The 13571-nt window shown below is 38.3% G+C and overlaps 1 protein-coding gene across 1 annotated transcript in view; it reads left to right on the forward strand.

Moving 5' to 3' along the window:
• SNRPA1 (small nuclear ribonucleoprotein polypeptide A') overlaps positions 1-10558 on the forward strand; it is a 19719-nt gene extending 9161 nt beyond the window's left edge. The window contains exons 4-9 of the mRNA XM_004717457.3: positions 1698-1744; positions 2205-2307; positions 3018-3097; positions 3438-3513; positions 4112-4205; positions 10245-10558. Of these exons, the coding sequence (XP_004717514.1) occupies positions 1698-1744; positions 2205-2307; positions 3018-3097; positions 3438-3513; positions 4112-4205; positions 10245-10303 (459 nt within the window). The 3' untranslated portion in view covers positions 10304-10558. The remainder of the gene's footprint in view (positions 1-1697; positions 1745-2204; positions 2308-3017; positions 3098-3437; positions 3514-4111; positions 4206-10244) is intronic.
• Positions 10559-13571: the final 3013 nt, after the last annotated feature.

The raw sequence follows: 13571 nt of genomic DNA on the forward strand, positions 1-13571 counted from the left end.
TTCCCACACTGTGTCTCTGGTGTTGTCCCCCGCAGGGCCATGGGTCAGTGAGGGGCATCATGTCTCATAGTGGGGCTGGCCATGTGGTCCTCTCTGGACTGGCTGCTCACTATGCACATTCTTAGAGAATGTGTTGTGTATTATGGCTGTTGGAGAAGTTACTGTTGTGTTTAAAATTGTTAAAATCTGTCATTATGATAGTATATTTGACTATGTCAATCTTAGTTTTGTATTATCTTTTATTAAAAGATAATTTTATTGGTGGCTCTTACAGCTCTTGTAATAATCCGTACATCAATTTTTTTCAAGCATGTGTGTACATATGTTGCCATCATTATTTTCTAAACATTTACTTTTTATTTGAACCCTTGGTATTAGCTCCTCCTTATTCCCTCCCTCTTCCCCTCCCCACCTTGTGACCCCTTGATAAATGATCAATTAGTATTATTTTCTTTCTTTTTTTTCTCTCTCTCTCCCCCTTCTGTTCTTGGCCCAGTCCTCCCCAATTATTATTTTCATAGTTTATACTGTCTGCGGTCTCTTCCTCCATAGTTTCTGTTGTTTGTGCCCCTGTGGGGTAAAAGGGTTGATCCTTGCAATCCATTCCCCCTTATTCCTCTCCTCTCCCCACATTTCCCCCTACCCTCCTGGCATTGCTACTCCCATTCCTGTTCCTGGATTCCATGTGTCATGAGCTCTTTTATCTGAACCTGTGTACATGTTCCGGTCTAGCCCAAAGTGAAAGGCATGACTTGGATCATGTTAGTGGGGCGTGAGGAAGCCTTACGGTTGCTATATTGCACCCTGGTTGACTCATCCCTTCCTTGTGATCCTTCTGTGAGGGAATGTCCCGTTGTCTACGGATGAGTGTGGGGTCTCTGGTCCAACCCTCCTCGTTCTCAACAATATGGTTTTGTTTATTTGTTTTGGGTCTTCTGATGCATGTTGCCTGATCCCATCTCATGATCACACAGGGTGGTATATGGTGTGCTTCTTCTATGTGGGCTTGTTGCTTCTCTGCTAGATGGCCACTTGTTTACCTTCAAGCCTTTAAGACCGTAGGTACTATATCTTTTTATAGCCGGACACCATCTACTTTCTTCATCACATTTGTTTATACACCTGGTTTGTCTTCAGCAGTTGGGTCAGGAGGGTGAACATCATGGAATGCCAGTTTGTTAGAACAAAGTGTTCTTGTGTTGAGGGAGGGCTTGAGCAGAGACCCAAAGTTTGTTCAATACCTCTATTGTGAATTAATGTACACACCTATGTTTGTACTTCTATCCATAGCTTTGCTTCCAGTTTTGTATTATTTTAATGTTCTTTATGTGAATAGCTTAATGCATGTTCATCAATTTTGATATTGATCCATTTCTAAATTATTGCTTTAAGCTTAGTAATCCTTTGGAGATTACTACAGGAAATAATTCTTCTGTCTTATGTTGCTACAGCGACTATTAATGCTGATGTTTTTAATCTTGGAAGAGCTCAAATTTACTCACCAGTGTATTCAACATCTTTACTGTGCAGATAGTGTGCTAGTTACTGGAGCAGTAAAATAAATAAAAGATAAGAAAGAGATGTTGCTCCAAAGCCCCTTTTATTTCAAAGCATGTAAATTGTGCCTGTGTGTGTGTGTGTGTGTGTGTGTGTGTGTGTGTGTTTTAGCGTTCTTACCTGTGTTCATTGTTTTACAGGGTGATCTCGACCCCTTGGCATCTCTCAAATCATTGACTTATCTAAGGTTTGTGAGTTATTTGTTGTCACGGTGAAACTAATGAAGTTCTTTAACACATTTACCATCCTTGATGTTAGAACAGTCACTTACTAAAAATGTACCTTTTAGAAACAAATATTAGAAGTGTTCCTTTTAGCCCTTAGTATTACTTAAGGAACCTGTAAGCACTCAGCTGCCAAATATAAGGTTGGCATGTAGAACCCATTCGGTGGCTCCACTTTAGATAAAACCCGGTAATCTGCTCTCAAAAAGATTACAGCCTAAAAAATCCTAAGGTGCAGTTTTGACAAATGGGGTCACTATGAGTCTAACTCCACATAGTAGCACCTAATAACAGGGCTATTTAAATTATTTCATTGGAAAGTTTTGAAAGTAGGGTTTCCTTATTTTACAGATTCATTATACTTCATTAAAATTGGGCACGGTGTTGTGTAAGATTGGCATGATATTGTTCCTTTTCTTGTAGTATTTTAAGAAATCCTGTAACAAATAAGAAGCATTACAGACTATATGTAATTTATAAAGTTCCACAAGTCAGAGTACTGGACTTCCAGAAAGTGAAACTAAAAGTAAGTATTGATGTGACTCTGTTTATTGAGAGCCATTATGGGCTTGTGTGCTTTTGTTTCTATTTTTGTTATTGCTTGCCTAATTGAGAAAATCTCACTATTAGCTTGTAATTAAAATATGAGAAGGGGATGTTGACATTTCACAGCAGAGGTTCTAGTAGAACTTTTGGGATAAAGTTATTCCAAAGGTGGCAAAATGTCAGCCGTAATGAACACTGTTAACAGGTTGCTTAGCTGTGCTTCTAGTGGGAAACTTTAGCTATTCCATTTTTGTTCTTTGGGGGGAGTTCCCTCTCCCCCCTTTCCTAGTGTCTTGGGGAAGGAGTCCTGGTGGGGTAGTGGTTTCATGTTTGGCTGCAATGTTCAAAACCACCAGCTGCTTTGTGGGGAAATGGGGGTTTCTGATCCTGTAAACAGTTCTGGTGTCGGAGACTCTCGGGTGGTTCTGCCCTGTCCAGTAGGGTTGTTGTGAGTTGGCGTTCACTCAATGGCAGTGAGTCTGGTTTTGGTTCTTGGGAACCTTTTCTTGGAACAAAACCAAGAAAGAGGACTTCTTCAGGGAACTTCGTTAAATTTAACTCACAATTGGCTTTTGGTAGTTTGACCAGCCAGAGCATTTGAGGACTTTTTCTTCCATGTTTTCTAAGGAATGCATCTAAATGCATGTGCTATTCCTGTTTCCATTAACTCTGTGTGTGGTGTTGCTGTAGGAGCGTCAGGAAGCAGAGAAAATGTTCAAGGGCAAACGGGGTGCACAACTTGCAAAGGATATTGCCAGGAGAAGCAAAACGTAAGATACGGATCCCTTCTACTTCACCTTCAGAAACACTGAACAAAACAGTTGAGATTAATGTGGTATTAAACTTGGGAGCTGGTGGTTCGTGGCACCATCAGTGTTTTATATAGCCATGAAATTCCCAGGTCATCAGAGCAAATAATTCAATATACTTCCAACTTTCTTTATAGGAAGATGAACTAAGTAGTGTTTCTGAAGGAGAGAGTTCTTGTATCAGTTTGTTAACAAAGATAAGATACTACACTGGTTGAATTACTTTCAAAAACTTTTGAAAGTAAAAGAGAGGCATTTTCTTTGGTCGGGATTTAACATTTATGTTTTTCCTCTTGTCAAGTTTTAATCCAGGTGCTGGTTTGCCAACTGATAAAAAAAAAGGTGGGCCATCTCCAGGGGATGTAGAAGCAATTAAGGTAAGGTAATGTTATGAGGTCTCTTGGACTGATGAGACATTAGATGGGATTAGCACACAAGGTGTAAATCAAGTTCTGGACATTATAGATTTCATTTTACATGGTTGTTAGCTCTCAACTATAAACTTCTGTTAAGGAAAAATTAAGTTTCCATCTCCTTTGACTTGAAGCCTAGCTAGTCAAAGGCAAGCAGCTCTGATAGCTCGTGTCCCCAGGATGCATTTATATTATGAAGCAGTTGGAGTAGTTGCCTTGATTTTTGCTTTTACTTTTTGCTTTCAAATATCTCCTGTGATACTAATCAGTGGGACATCATAATTTATATTGCCTCATAAGTTGTCCAGTAATATGATACCAAATAAGTACCTAAATTAGCTAAAATTTTAGGACACTTGGGATGATTATTTGGTCTCTATAAAAAAGCCAGTATCTCTTTAACAGTTTTTTTAAATTGTAATCTGGTTTTCAGGTTTGATTTCAATGTGCCTGTGCAGTACCGTCCCCAATATACTATTTGATGTTCTAACTTGGAAATTTTGTTAAGAATTTTTGTTGGTGTTTAAATTAATTGTCATTTCTTTTGTGATCTACCCTTCAGAATGCTATAGCAAATGCATCGACTCTGGCTGAAGTGGAGCGGCTGAAGGGGCTGCTGCAGTCTGGTCAGATACCCGGCAGAGAGCGTAGATCAGGTTAGAAGATGGCTTTCTGCCTTTCTTGAAATGAATATTACAAAAGTGATTGCAAAACATCTTAGCGGTTTAACCCTTTTAACCCAAGAAAGAGAGAATAGTGCCTCATTACCACCTAATCTACATAACATCCTTTTAATCATTATTTGAAAGTGAATGAAGTATTATTTTAAGATTTTTTTAAGTTACAAGGCTATGGCTTTGTTTAAGTTTTTGTATAAAAGTTGGAGCAATGATCATTTCATCACCATAAAATGAAGCCAAAATTCAAAGGTAACCCTGTAGAGTTTTACCCATGTACGTGATCGTTTAGTCATTAAGAAATAGGATCTAAAATCAAACAATTTAGGTCCTTATTCATTGTCTCACTGCTCTGCCTGTGACAAGTGTCTTAACCCTGCATCTTTATGCCAGAATGATAAAAATAGAACCAACCGCAAAAGGTTGTGGGGAGAATTCTGTGATATACTTAATATACAAAGCCCTTACCACAGTGTCTGGCATTGCAAGTTTTTGACAAGTGTTAGCTATGGAAATATTTGATAGCCTACGTCTTAGGCATTGGGAATACAATGAAAATGACTGCTATCAAGTCAGTTCGTATTTGTGGCAACCCCTTCCTTATGTGTCAGAGTAGAGTTGTGCTCCTTGAGGTTTTCAGTAGCTGATTTTTTTCGAAGGTTTTTCGGGCCTTTTTGGGTGATTACAACCTTTTGGATAGCAATTGAATATGTAAACTGTTTTCATTAACTCAGAGCACCCAGAGAACATTATAGTGAGTTTATAATTTATTTGGATGTTCTGGAGAACCTCTACCTAGACTGACAATTCACGGAAAGTTTCCCTGGGAAAATGAGTTAAAAATGAGTTCAAATGACTTCTGACATTAGGCTGGATTTCACAGTCTACCAGATTTAAAACAGCAATGGCTAGTTGAGGAGGTCTAGCGCCACTTGCACTTCTCAGTGACTGAAAAGTCAAGTATTCCCACTGCCTTCATGAGCTCCGAAATTTATGAAAGCAATTCTCAGAACTCGGAAGCACTACACGTAAATGATTATAATTTTAAAAAAGGAAGATACTTATGATAAGGCGTGGTAAGGGTGAAGGTTCCCAAATGTGAAACATCTGTGTCTTCTTAGGTGTCCAGAGTTTTATTGAAATATTGTGTTGTGTAGGTTATAATATTGGGCTGTTAATTGCAAGGTCAGCAGTTTGAACCCAACAGCAGCTGCTGGAAAGATTTACCACCTCAGAAATCCACGGGACAGTTCTATTCTGTCTTATAGGGTTACTTTGAGTTGGAAATGACTGTGAATTTGGATGTTTTGGGTATTATTAATTTATTAATTCTTTATTATGCTTTATTAATTATATATCATAATTTATTAAGTCTTTAGCCTTAGTATTGAATTGCATTTCTAGCCCTGCCTCCCTCACTAGAGCAAGGTCAGCTGTTCATAACCTAGTAGGCCTTTGTGATGTGACCAGCCCCTATCCTGATCCTATCTTTAGACTCCACCACCAATAACAAAGACACCAGTCACTGTAGAAATTCCATGGGCTTTAAAAGTTACTCCCAGGGAGAGAAGGCGAACATTGCATAAAACCAAAACTTAACTGACATTGAGTCTATTGCAATTCATAGGTAGAACTGCCCTAGTGGGTTTCTGAAACTAACATTTTACGAGAGTAGAAAGTCTCTTTGTCCCCTTATGGTTTCTAACTGTTGACCTTGCAGTTAGCAGTCCAACTCAGAACCACTCCACCACTAAATGAATTCTTAACTCTACATTGAGTGAGACATTAATTAGACCAATGATTCTCAGTGTGGTTCATGGCCTCTGGGTCCTAACCACAGGTAGTCCCCGGCCAAGTTTTATTCAGAAAGCTCCTTCAAATATTTTTGGGGATTAATTATCATTGTATTTCCTTTTATTATAAGTGTCTTTATAAATCTTTTTATTATGAAGAAAGAATCGGCTATTAGCTTCAAAGAAATTAGCCACTTAAATCCTAATATATAACAGCAAACCATTGTCAGAGACATTGCCAGGAGATGAGCGTCTTAGATCAGAAGGCACACAAAGTGCAATGGAGGAAGTAGAGTTGACCATTATGACTTGAATGATGTAAAACTTTCTGGATCTTCATTTGCTGATGGGGCACAGCTCAAAACTAGAAGAACCAGGTGAAAAAATATAATAATCAGGACTTAGAATGTGTGATTTATGAATCTAGGAAATTTGGGAGTTGTCAAAAATGAAATGGCTAACTAGCGATATAAATAAGCATTAGTGAGAGGAAATAGACTGGTATTGGCCTTTTTGAGTTAGAAAATCATATGGTTTATTATGCCAGAAATGACATGATCAAGGAATGGCATTGCATTCATAGTCAAAAAGGACATTTCAAGATCTATCTTTAAGCACAGTGCTGTCCGTGATACATGTATCTGTCTACCTTCAAGGAAATCCAACCAATACAACTATTCTTCAAATTTATACACCAACCACAAAAACTAATGAAGAAATTGAAAAATTCTGCCAAAGTCTTTAATCACAAATTGGTGAAACATGCATTCAAGATACACTGATAATTATTGGTGATTGGAATGTAAAAGTTGGAGACAAAGGAAGGAACAGTAGTTGGAAAATATGGTCTTGGTGATAGAGACGAAGCTGGAAATCACATGATAGGATTTTGCAAGACCAGCAGCTTGTTCATAACATATACCTTTTTTCAACACAAAAAGTGTCTATAAGTGTGAACTCCAGGTGGAATACACAGCTATCAAACTGACTACATCTGTGGGGAGAGATGATGGAGAAGAATCTTATTAACAGCAGCTAATATGAGGTCAGGGGCTGATAGTGGGACAGACCACTAATTGTTCATATATACACTCATTTGAAATATGATGAATATTAAAGGTCCATAAAGCCAAAATGTGACCTTGAGTTTATCCCATCTGAATTTCGAAAAACATCTCAGGAACAGATTTGCTGCATTCAACTCCAGTGACAGAACCTGATGAGCTGTGAGATGACATCAAGAACATCATTCCTAAAAAACAAAAGGTATTTAAAAAGCCAGGAAAGATAGAGATCAGAGTGGAAGTCAAAAGAGACTCTTAAGACTTACTCTGATTCTTAGTAGAGTAGCTAAGGCAAATGAAAAAATGAAGTCAAAGAGCCGAATAGAAAATTTCAAAGGGCAGCTCAAGAAGACAAAATGAAATATGATGAAGTGTTCAAAGACTCAAAGATAGAAAACCAAAAAGAAAGAACGTGTGCAGTATACCTGAAACTAAGACGAGAGAAGAAAATTTAAGCCTCAAATTGAAATTTTGAAAGATTTTATGGGCAAAATTTTTAATGATGTAGGAAGTGTCAAAAGAAGATAAAAAGATTGAAGAGCCAATGGTGCTGAAGGAAGTTCAAGTTGCACTGAAAGTATTAGTATAAAACAAGATTACAGAAATTGATGAAATAGAAATTGAAAAGTTAACAAGCTGATGAAATACTGGAAGCACCTGTCTATGCCAAGAGAGGTGGAAGACAGCTACTTGGTCAACTGGAAGAAATCCATAATTATACCTATTCCAAAGGTGTTACCAAACAGAATACTCAAATTATAGAACAGTATCATTAATAACACATGCAGATAAAATTTTGCTGAAGGTCATCCAGCAATGGTTATAGCAGTACATTGACAAGTAGCTGCTAGAGTTCAGGCTGGATTCAGAAGGATGTATCTTGGCTGAAAGCAAATAGTAACTGAAAGATGTCTTCTTATGTTTCATTAACTATGCAAAGGCATTCAACTGTATGGATCATAACAAACTATGGACAGCTTTGAAAAGAATGGGAATTCAGGATACTTCATTGTGCTCATGTGGAACTTGTATATGGATTAAGAGGCAGTTGTGAATTCTTGCATGGTTTAACATCAGGAAAAGTGTACATCCAGGCTATGTCCTCTTATTATACTTAAATCAATCTGTACACTGAACAAATAATCAGAGAAGCTGGGTTATATGGAGAAGAATTCAGCATCAAGATAAGGAGGCTTATTAAGAACTTGAGATAAGCAGATGACACAATCTTGCTAGCCAAAGGTAAGAAGGACTTGAAACACTTGCTGATGAAAATGAACTGCAGCCTTGAGTATGGATTACAACTCATTGTAAAGAAGACCTAAATCCCACATTGGACCAACAGGTAATAATATGATCCATGGAGAAGAGTTTTAAGTTGTCAAGATGTCGTCTTGCTTGGATCCACAATCAATGCTCATGGAAGCAGCAGTCAGGAGATCAAATAACACATTGCATTGGATAATCTGGTGCACAAGACCTCTTTAGAGAATGGAATATCAGGGAGGTTACTTTGAGGAGTAAGATGCACCTGACACAAGCCACTGTATTTTCAATCACCTCCTATGTATGTGAAACTTCGTGTTAAGGAAGACTGGCAGATAACCTTGAAATTACCGTGGACTTCCAGAAGAACCAATAATCTGACTTGGAAAAGATATAGCCAGGATGATCTCAGGTACTTTGGACATGTAGGGAGAGACCAGTCCCGGTAGAACATCATTCTTGGTAAAGTAGAAGAGCAGAAAGAAGGAAAGCTCTGGAGAAGATGGATTGGCATAGTGGCTGCCAGTCACTTCAAACATAGGAACAATGTGTGAACAGTACAAGACCTAATGGACAATGTTTCACTCTGTTGTATATTGTGTCACTATGAGTTATATAGGAGATTCATGTGAAACAAGCATTTGTGTTTATTTAAGTTAGAGGTTGTCTCCGTGGAAAACACTTGTACAGTTATTTCACTTGAGAAGCAGGTATTTTAAGTGTAAAGGAAATGAGCCGTCATTTCAAGGAAAACTAATGTGAAATTCAAGATTTCAAACAAAAATTATAATTTTGAAAGCTTATTACCCACAGCTGTGGTAATTGGCAGCATAGCACCACCTATTCTTTCCTGAGGGTGTCAACATATAAAATGATATATATTGAATATGATTTAATGATACAATGAAGTTTTAATTTTATATTGTATCATGAAGTAGCTCAACATAGTAAAGGTTTGCATAACTCACGGAATCAGTATTTTCCAAATTATTCATTAGGTTAAAAGATTCATTAAGAAACTACTATTTTTCAAGTTCTGGTATAACAAAAAGATACAATTATCTGCAAATGCTATTGAGTGAATGGCACAGAGGCCATATCTGACCTTCTCTGTATACACAAGGAGAAAGGGGAAACCATCTCCACATCTGCCCAAGACCGATTGCTACAAGGCTCCGTCTTTCTTTCTTTATTCCTCTCATGGCATACTTTTCTGCTGGTTTCAATAATCAGTTGCAATGGCCACACAGAGCTCACAGATAATGCACACAATTATGGGGATTTATTAGGGGAGATACCAGATTATCACAAGTCAGGATCTGAAGTCATTAAGAATATAGTCCTATGTCCGCAGCAACACCTCCTCAGCCAACAGACTAGTAGTGTCTCTCTTAGTCTCATCCTCAGACATGTGGTCCCTTGGCCTCTGGATCTGGGTCAAGAAACCCACATACTGCTCCACCTCATAGTCTCAGCACTGCCTTACTTTGTTTCATGGCCACTGTTGCCTCTGCTACTTCAGAAAGCAATTTCAAATATGCTCTGCTGGTGGCTTGATGGCCCTGGGAATTCTTTTTGTTCCTGCTTTTGAGTTGGCTCATTCTTAAAGCCAGGGAAGTAATAACTAAAATTGACTAATTCCTTTTATTAGTGTTTCACACACCCTATTTACATGATCCCACTCAATCATTTGGTGAGAGAGAGACATAGATAGAAGAGCCATAATAAGAAATTTTACTTCATCACAGTTGCTAATATTCCAATTTCTATAAGAAGGCTATTTCCAGATTATAAATTCGAGAGCAGGGCTCTTTTTGCTTTCTTTGTAGCTAGTTCTATCCAAACAAATGATCCAAAATCGCTATGACCTTTGATTTTTATGTTTCTATTTTTAGGACCCACTGATAATGGTGAAGAGGAGATGGAAGAAGACACCATCACAAACATGTCTTGAGCAGTGTGGCTTAGACATATAGAGGATGTGGAATAATGCTGTTGGAACACAAGTGTCTTTCCTTTTGAACATGAGATCATCTTATTTCTATCTGTGAAGTGGAATTCATAAGCATTGATGAAATGCACAAAATTGCTGGTCGTTTTGTAATGTAAATTTTGAAATCTAAATGAAAGTTTTCTACATAAGTCAAATTACAACAAAGTATTTTAATTGTACAACATAAAATTAAAGGACATTCACTGTAATACCAAATTGCGTTTCATTGTGGGATGTTTACATTTGTGTGTGGTTTAAGTTAAAAGTGTGGGGAGGCATCTTACGTAGTCTTGTGAGATGTTTATTTTTTAAATTCTTAATCATTTACTGAAAGAAAAATATTTTTCATGCCCCAAGGATATGGTTTTTGTATATATAATAGTAAGCATCTCTATCTCCACAGAACTAGATTCTTACATCACCGTAGTTGGATTTTTTAGCAGTTTTATTGACATGTAATTCACATATCATACAAATTCATTGGTTTAAATATATAAAAAAGAGTTGTGCAATCATCACCATAATTAATTTTGGACAGTTTCTTCATCTTGTACCCATTATTATTATTAGCTCCCCATTACTTCCCACCCCCTAAGGAACTATTAATCCTCTTACTATCTTACAAATCCAGTTAGACCAATGTACATGCTCTGGTCTAACTGGATTTGTAAGATAGAATTGGGGTCATCATAGTGGGGTGGTGAGGATGCATTATAGAACTAGAGGAAAGTTGTATGTTTCATATATTTCCTTGCGATCCCTTTAAGGGGATGTCCAATTGTATACAGATGGACTTTGGGTCTCCACTCCACGCTCCCCCCTCATTCTATGATTTTTTGTTCCGGGTCTTGATGCCTGATAACTGATGTCAACAACACCTCAGGATCATACAGGCTGGTGTGCTTCTTCCATGTGGGCTTTGTTGTGTCTCAGCTGTGGGGGGAGGTTAGATCCTTGTAATCACTGCCAGACTGCTATCTTGTCCCACCATCGAGGTGGGCCTGCTCCCTGCTGCTGGAGACAATGGATTAAGCTTAAAACCATTAGCTTGGTTCCTATAGGAGGGATTTACACACTACTGATAATGGTTCCTATGGAGACCCAGGAACAGGTCAAAGTTAATCTGCCATCCTAAATCTAGGATCTGCCCATCTTGTCACATGTATACCCCCAATCCCTCCTCTTCCTATTGTGTGTATGTCCCTAAACCACCCCCTCTCTCATTACTGTATAATGTATAGTACAAACCCTTCCTGTGATGTTTGTATTCACTTGTAATTAGGGGGCTTGTGGTCCCCAAAGAGGATAAAAGCTTGGGAAGCATTAAAGTTTCCCTCTCTCCCTAGTCCTCCCTCCCTTCCCCCTCTCCTGTCCTGTCCTCTCTCCCTTGTTCCCTTTCCTGTCCTACTTCCCCTCTCTCTCCCTCCACATGGACCACCAAGTGGGGCTAAGGTGAGCAATGCTACCATAAAGTGTGTCTGACTCCATGTATTTCTTTTTATCTCATGCTCTCTATAACTTTACTATAATCTTTACTTATTATCTTTATACAATTGCGCCTACCGAACCCAGTGATTGTACTAGGAGCTGGTTTCTCCAGGCACTCAGCTAGATGGCTAGGCACCATCAGCTTTCTTCACAACATTTACTTATACAGTGAACCCTCGTTTATCGCGGTTAATCGGTTCTAGACCCTACCGTGATAAATGAAATTCCTCGAAGTAGGATTCCTTATTTGTAAATCAAATATTTTCGTAGTTAGAGCATAGAGGACATGAAAAAACACCCTTTAGTCACCATTACACTCGTATTACCCAATTTATTAAACGAAAAAGGGAAAATACAGTAAACCATTTTGGACGTTACAATTATCCTTTATTATTTATTATATTATTTATGGCATCTAGTTTACAGTACTACATATTTCACATACAGTATTATTATACATAGTTCTTACAAATACTGTAATCAATAGCCTATGAAATGACTTAAGGGATGTACTCTACAGGTGGGTTGCCGTCTTTTTCCTCTGAAGGAGCCGGTGTAGGCAGTGGGTGCTGTTACGCAAAAACCGCGATAGAGTGAAGAAGTCGAAGCGCGAAGTGGCGAGGGTTCACTGTACACTGACTGTCTAAAGTGATTGTGTTGTGGAGGTGATCACAGAATGCTGGCTATTTAAAATAAAGTGTCCTTGCATTGAGGGAGTACTCGAGCAGAGGTCCAATGCCCGTTTGCTACCTTAATACTTAAAATATAAATATATTTCCATAGTGACTGTACTTACACTGTAGGAATGTACAGGTCTACCAGCAGTGGATGAGGGTTCTATCTCACCACAGTCCCTCCAACTCTTGTTACTTTCTGATACTTTGAATTGGGCTATCTTTGAGGGTGCTAGGTGGTATCATAGTTGTTGTTTTTTTAATTGCATTTCTCTTATGGCTAATGATTGGGAACATTTTCTCATGTTTATTGGCCATTTGGATTTCTGCCCTTGTGAAACTTCTTTGGTTCTTTGCCCACCTCCTCAGGGCACAATTCGTGTTTTTCTTTTTGGAAGCTAGCAGAATATTGTAGATTTAGTAATAAGGCTTTTGATGTGTCATTGCTAAAGATGATTTCCCAGTCTGTGGGCTCTCTTCCTACTCTCGGGTAATTCTTTCAATGTGCACAGGTATTTTTATTATATCCCACTTGTCAATTTGTGCCTTCACTGTATTTGGGTCCTTCCCTATTTTCCAATAGCGTATGTATTCCCTGTGCCAAAGTTCTCAGGTTTGTCCCAATTCCCTCTGGTGGTCCTAGTAGTTTGGGGTTTTACTTTAAGGTCTGTGATCCACCTTGAGTTTCTTTCTAGAAACTTTCTAATTTCATCTCTGATCAGAGCCAGTATCCACTCCTTTTGCAATAGTTATTCATCCTCCAATTGTTTGTCTTTGTTTTCTTAATCATCCTTTTGTTGATTTCCAGCCTTATGGCATAGTGGTTGGAAAGAGAAGTCTGTGATTTCTGTGTGCTTGAATTTACACAGATTCGACTTGCGTCCCAGCAGGTGGTCTGTTCGTGTATGTGCCATATGGGCTTGAAAAGAATGTGAATTTCTTTTGCATTTGGGTGGAGAGCTCCGAAAATATCTATCAGGTCAAGTCATCTAATCATAATGTTTAGATCTGTAGCCTCCTTGTTAAACTTTCCCTGTGATCTCTTTCTCGGACAGTAGTATATTAAA

This window comes from Echinops telfairi, unplaced genomic scaffold (assembly GCF_000313985.2).
Source record: "Echinops telfairi isolate 266 unplaced genomic scaffold, ASM31398v2 ScPeMD7_7;HRSCAF=31, whole genome shotgun sequence".
Taxonomy (NCBI): domain Eukaryota; kingdom Metazoa; phylum Chordata; class Mammalia; order Afrosoricida; family Tenrecidae; genus Echinops; species Echinops telfairi.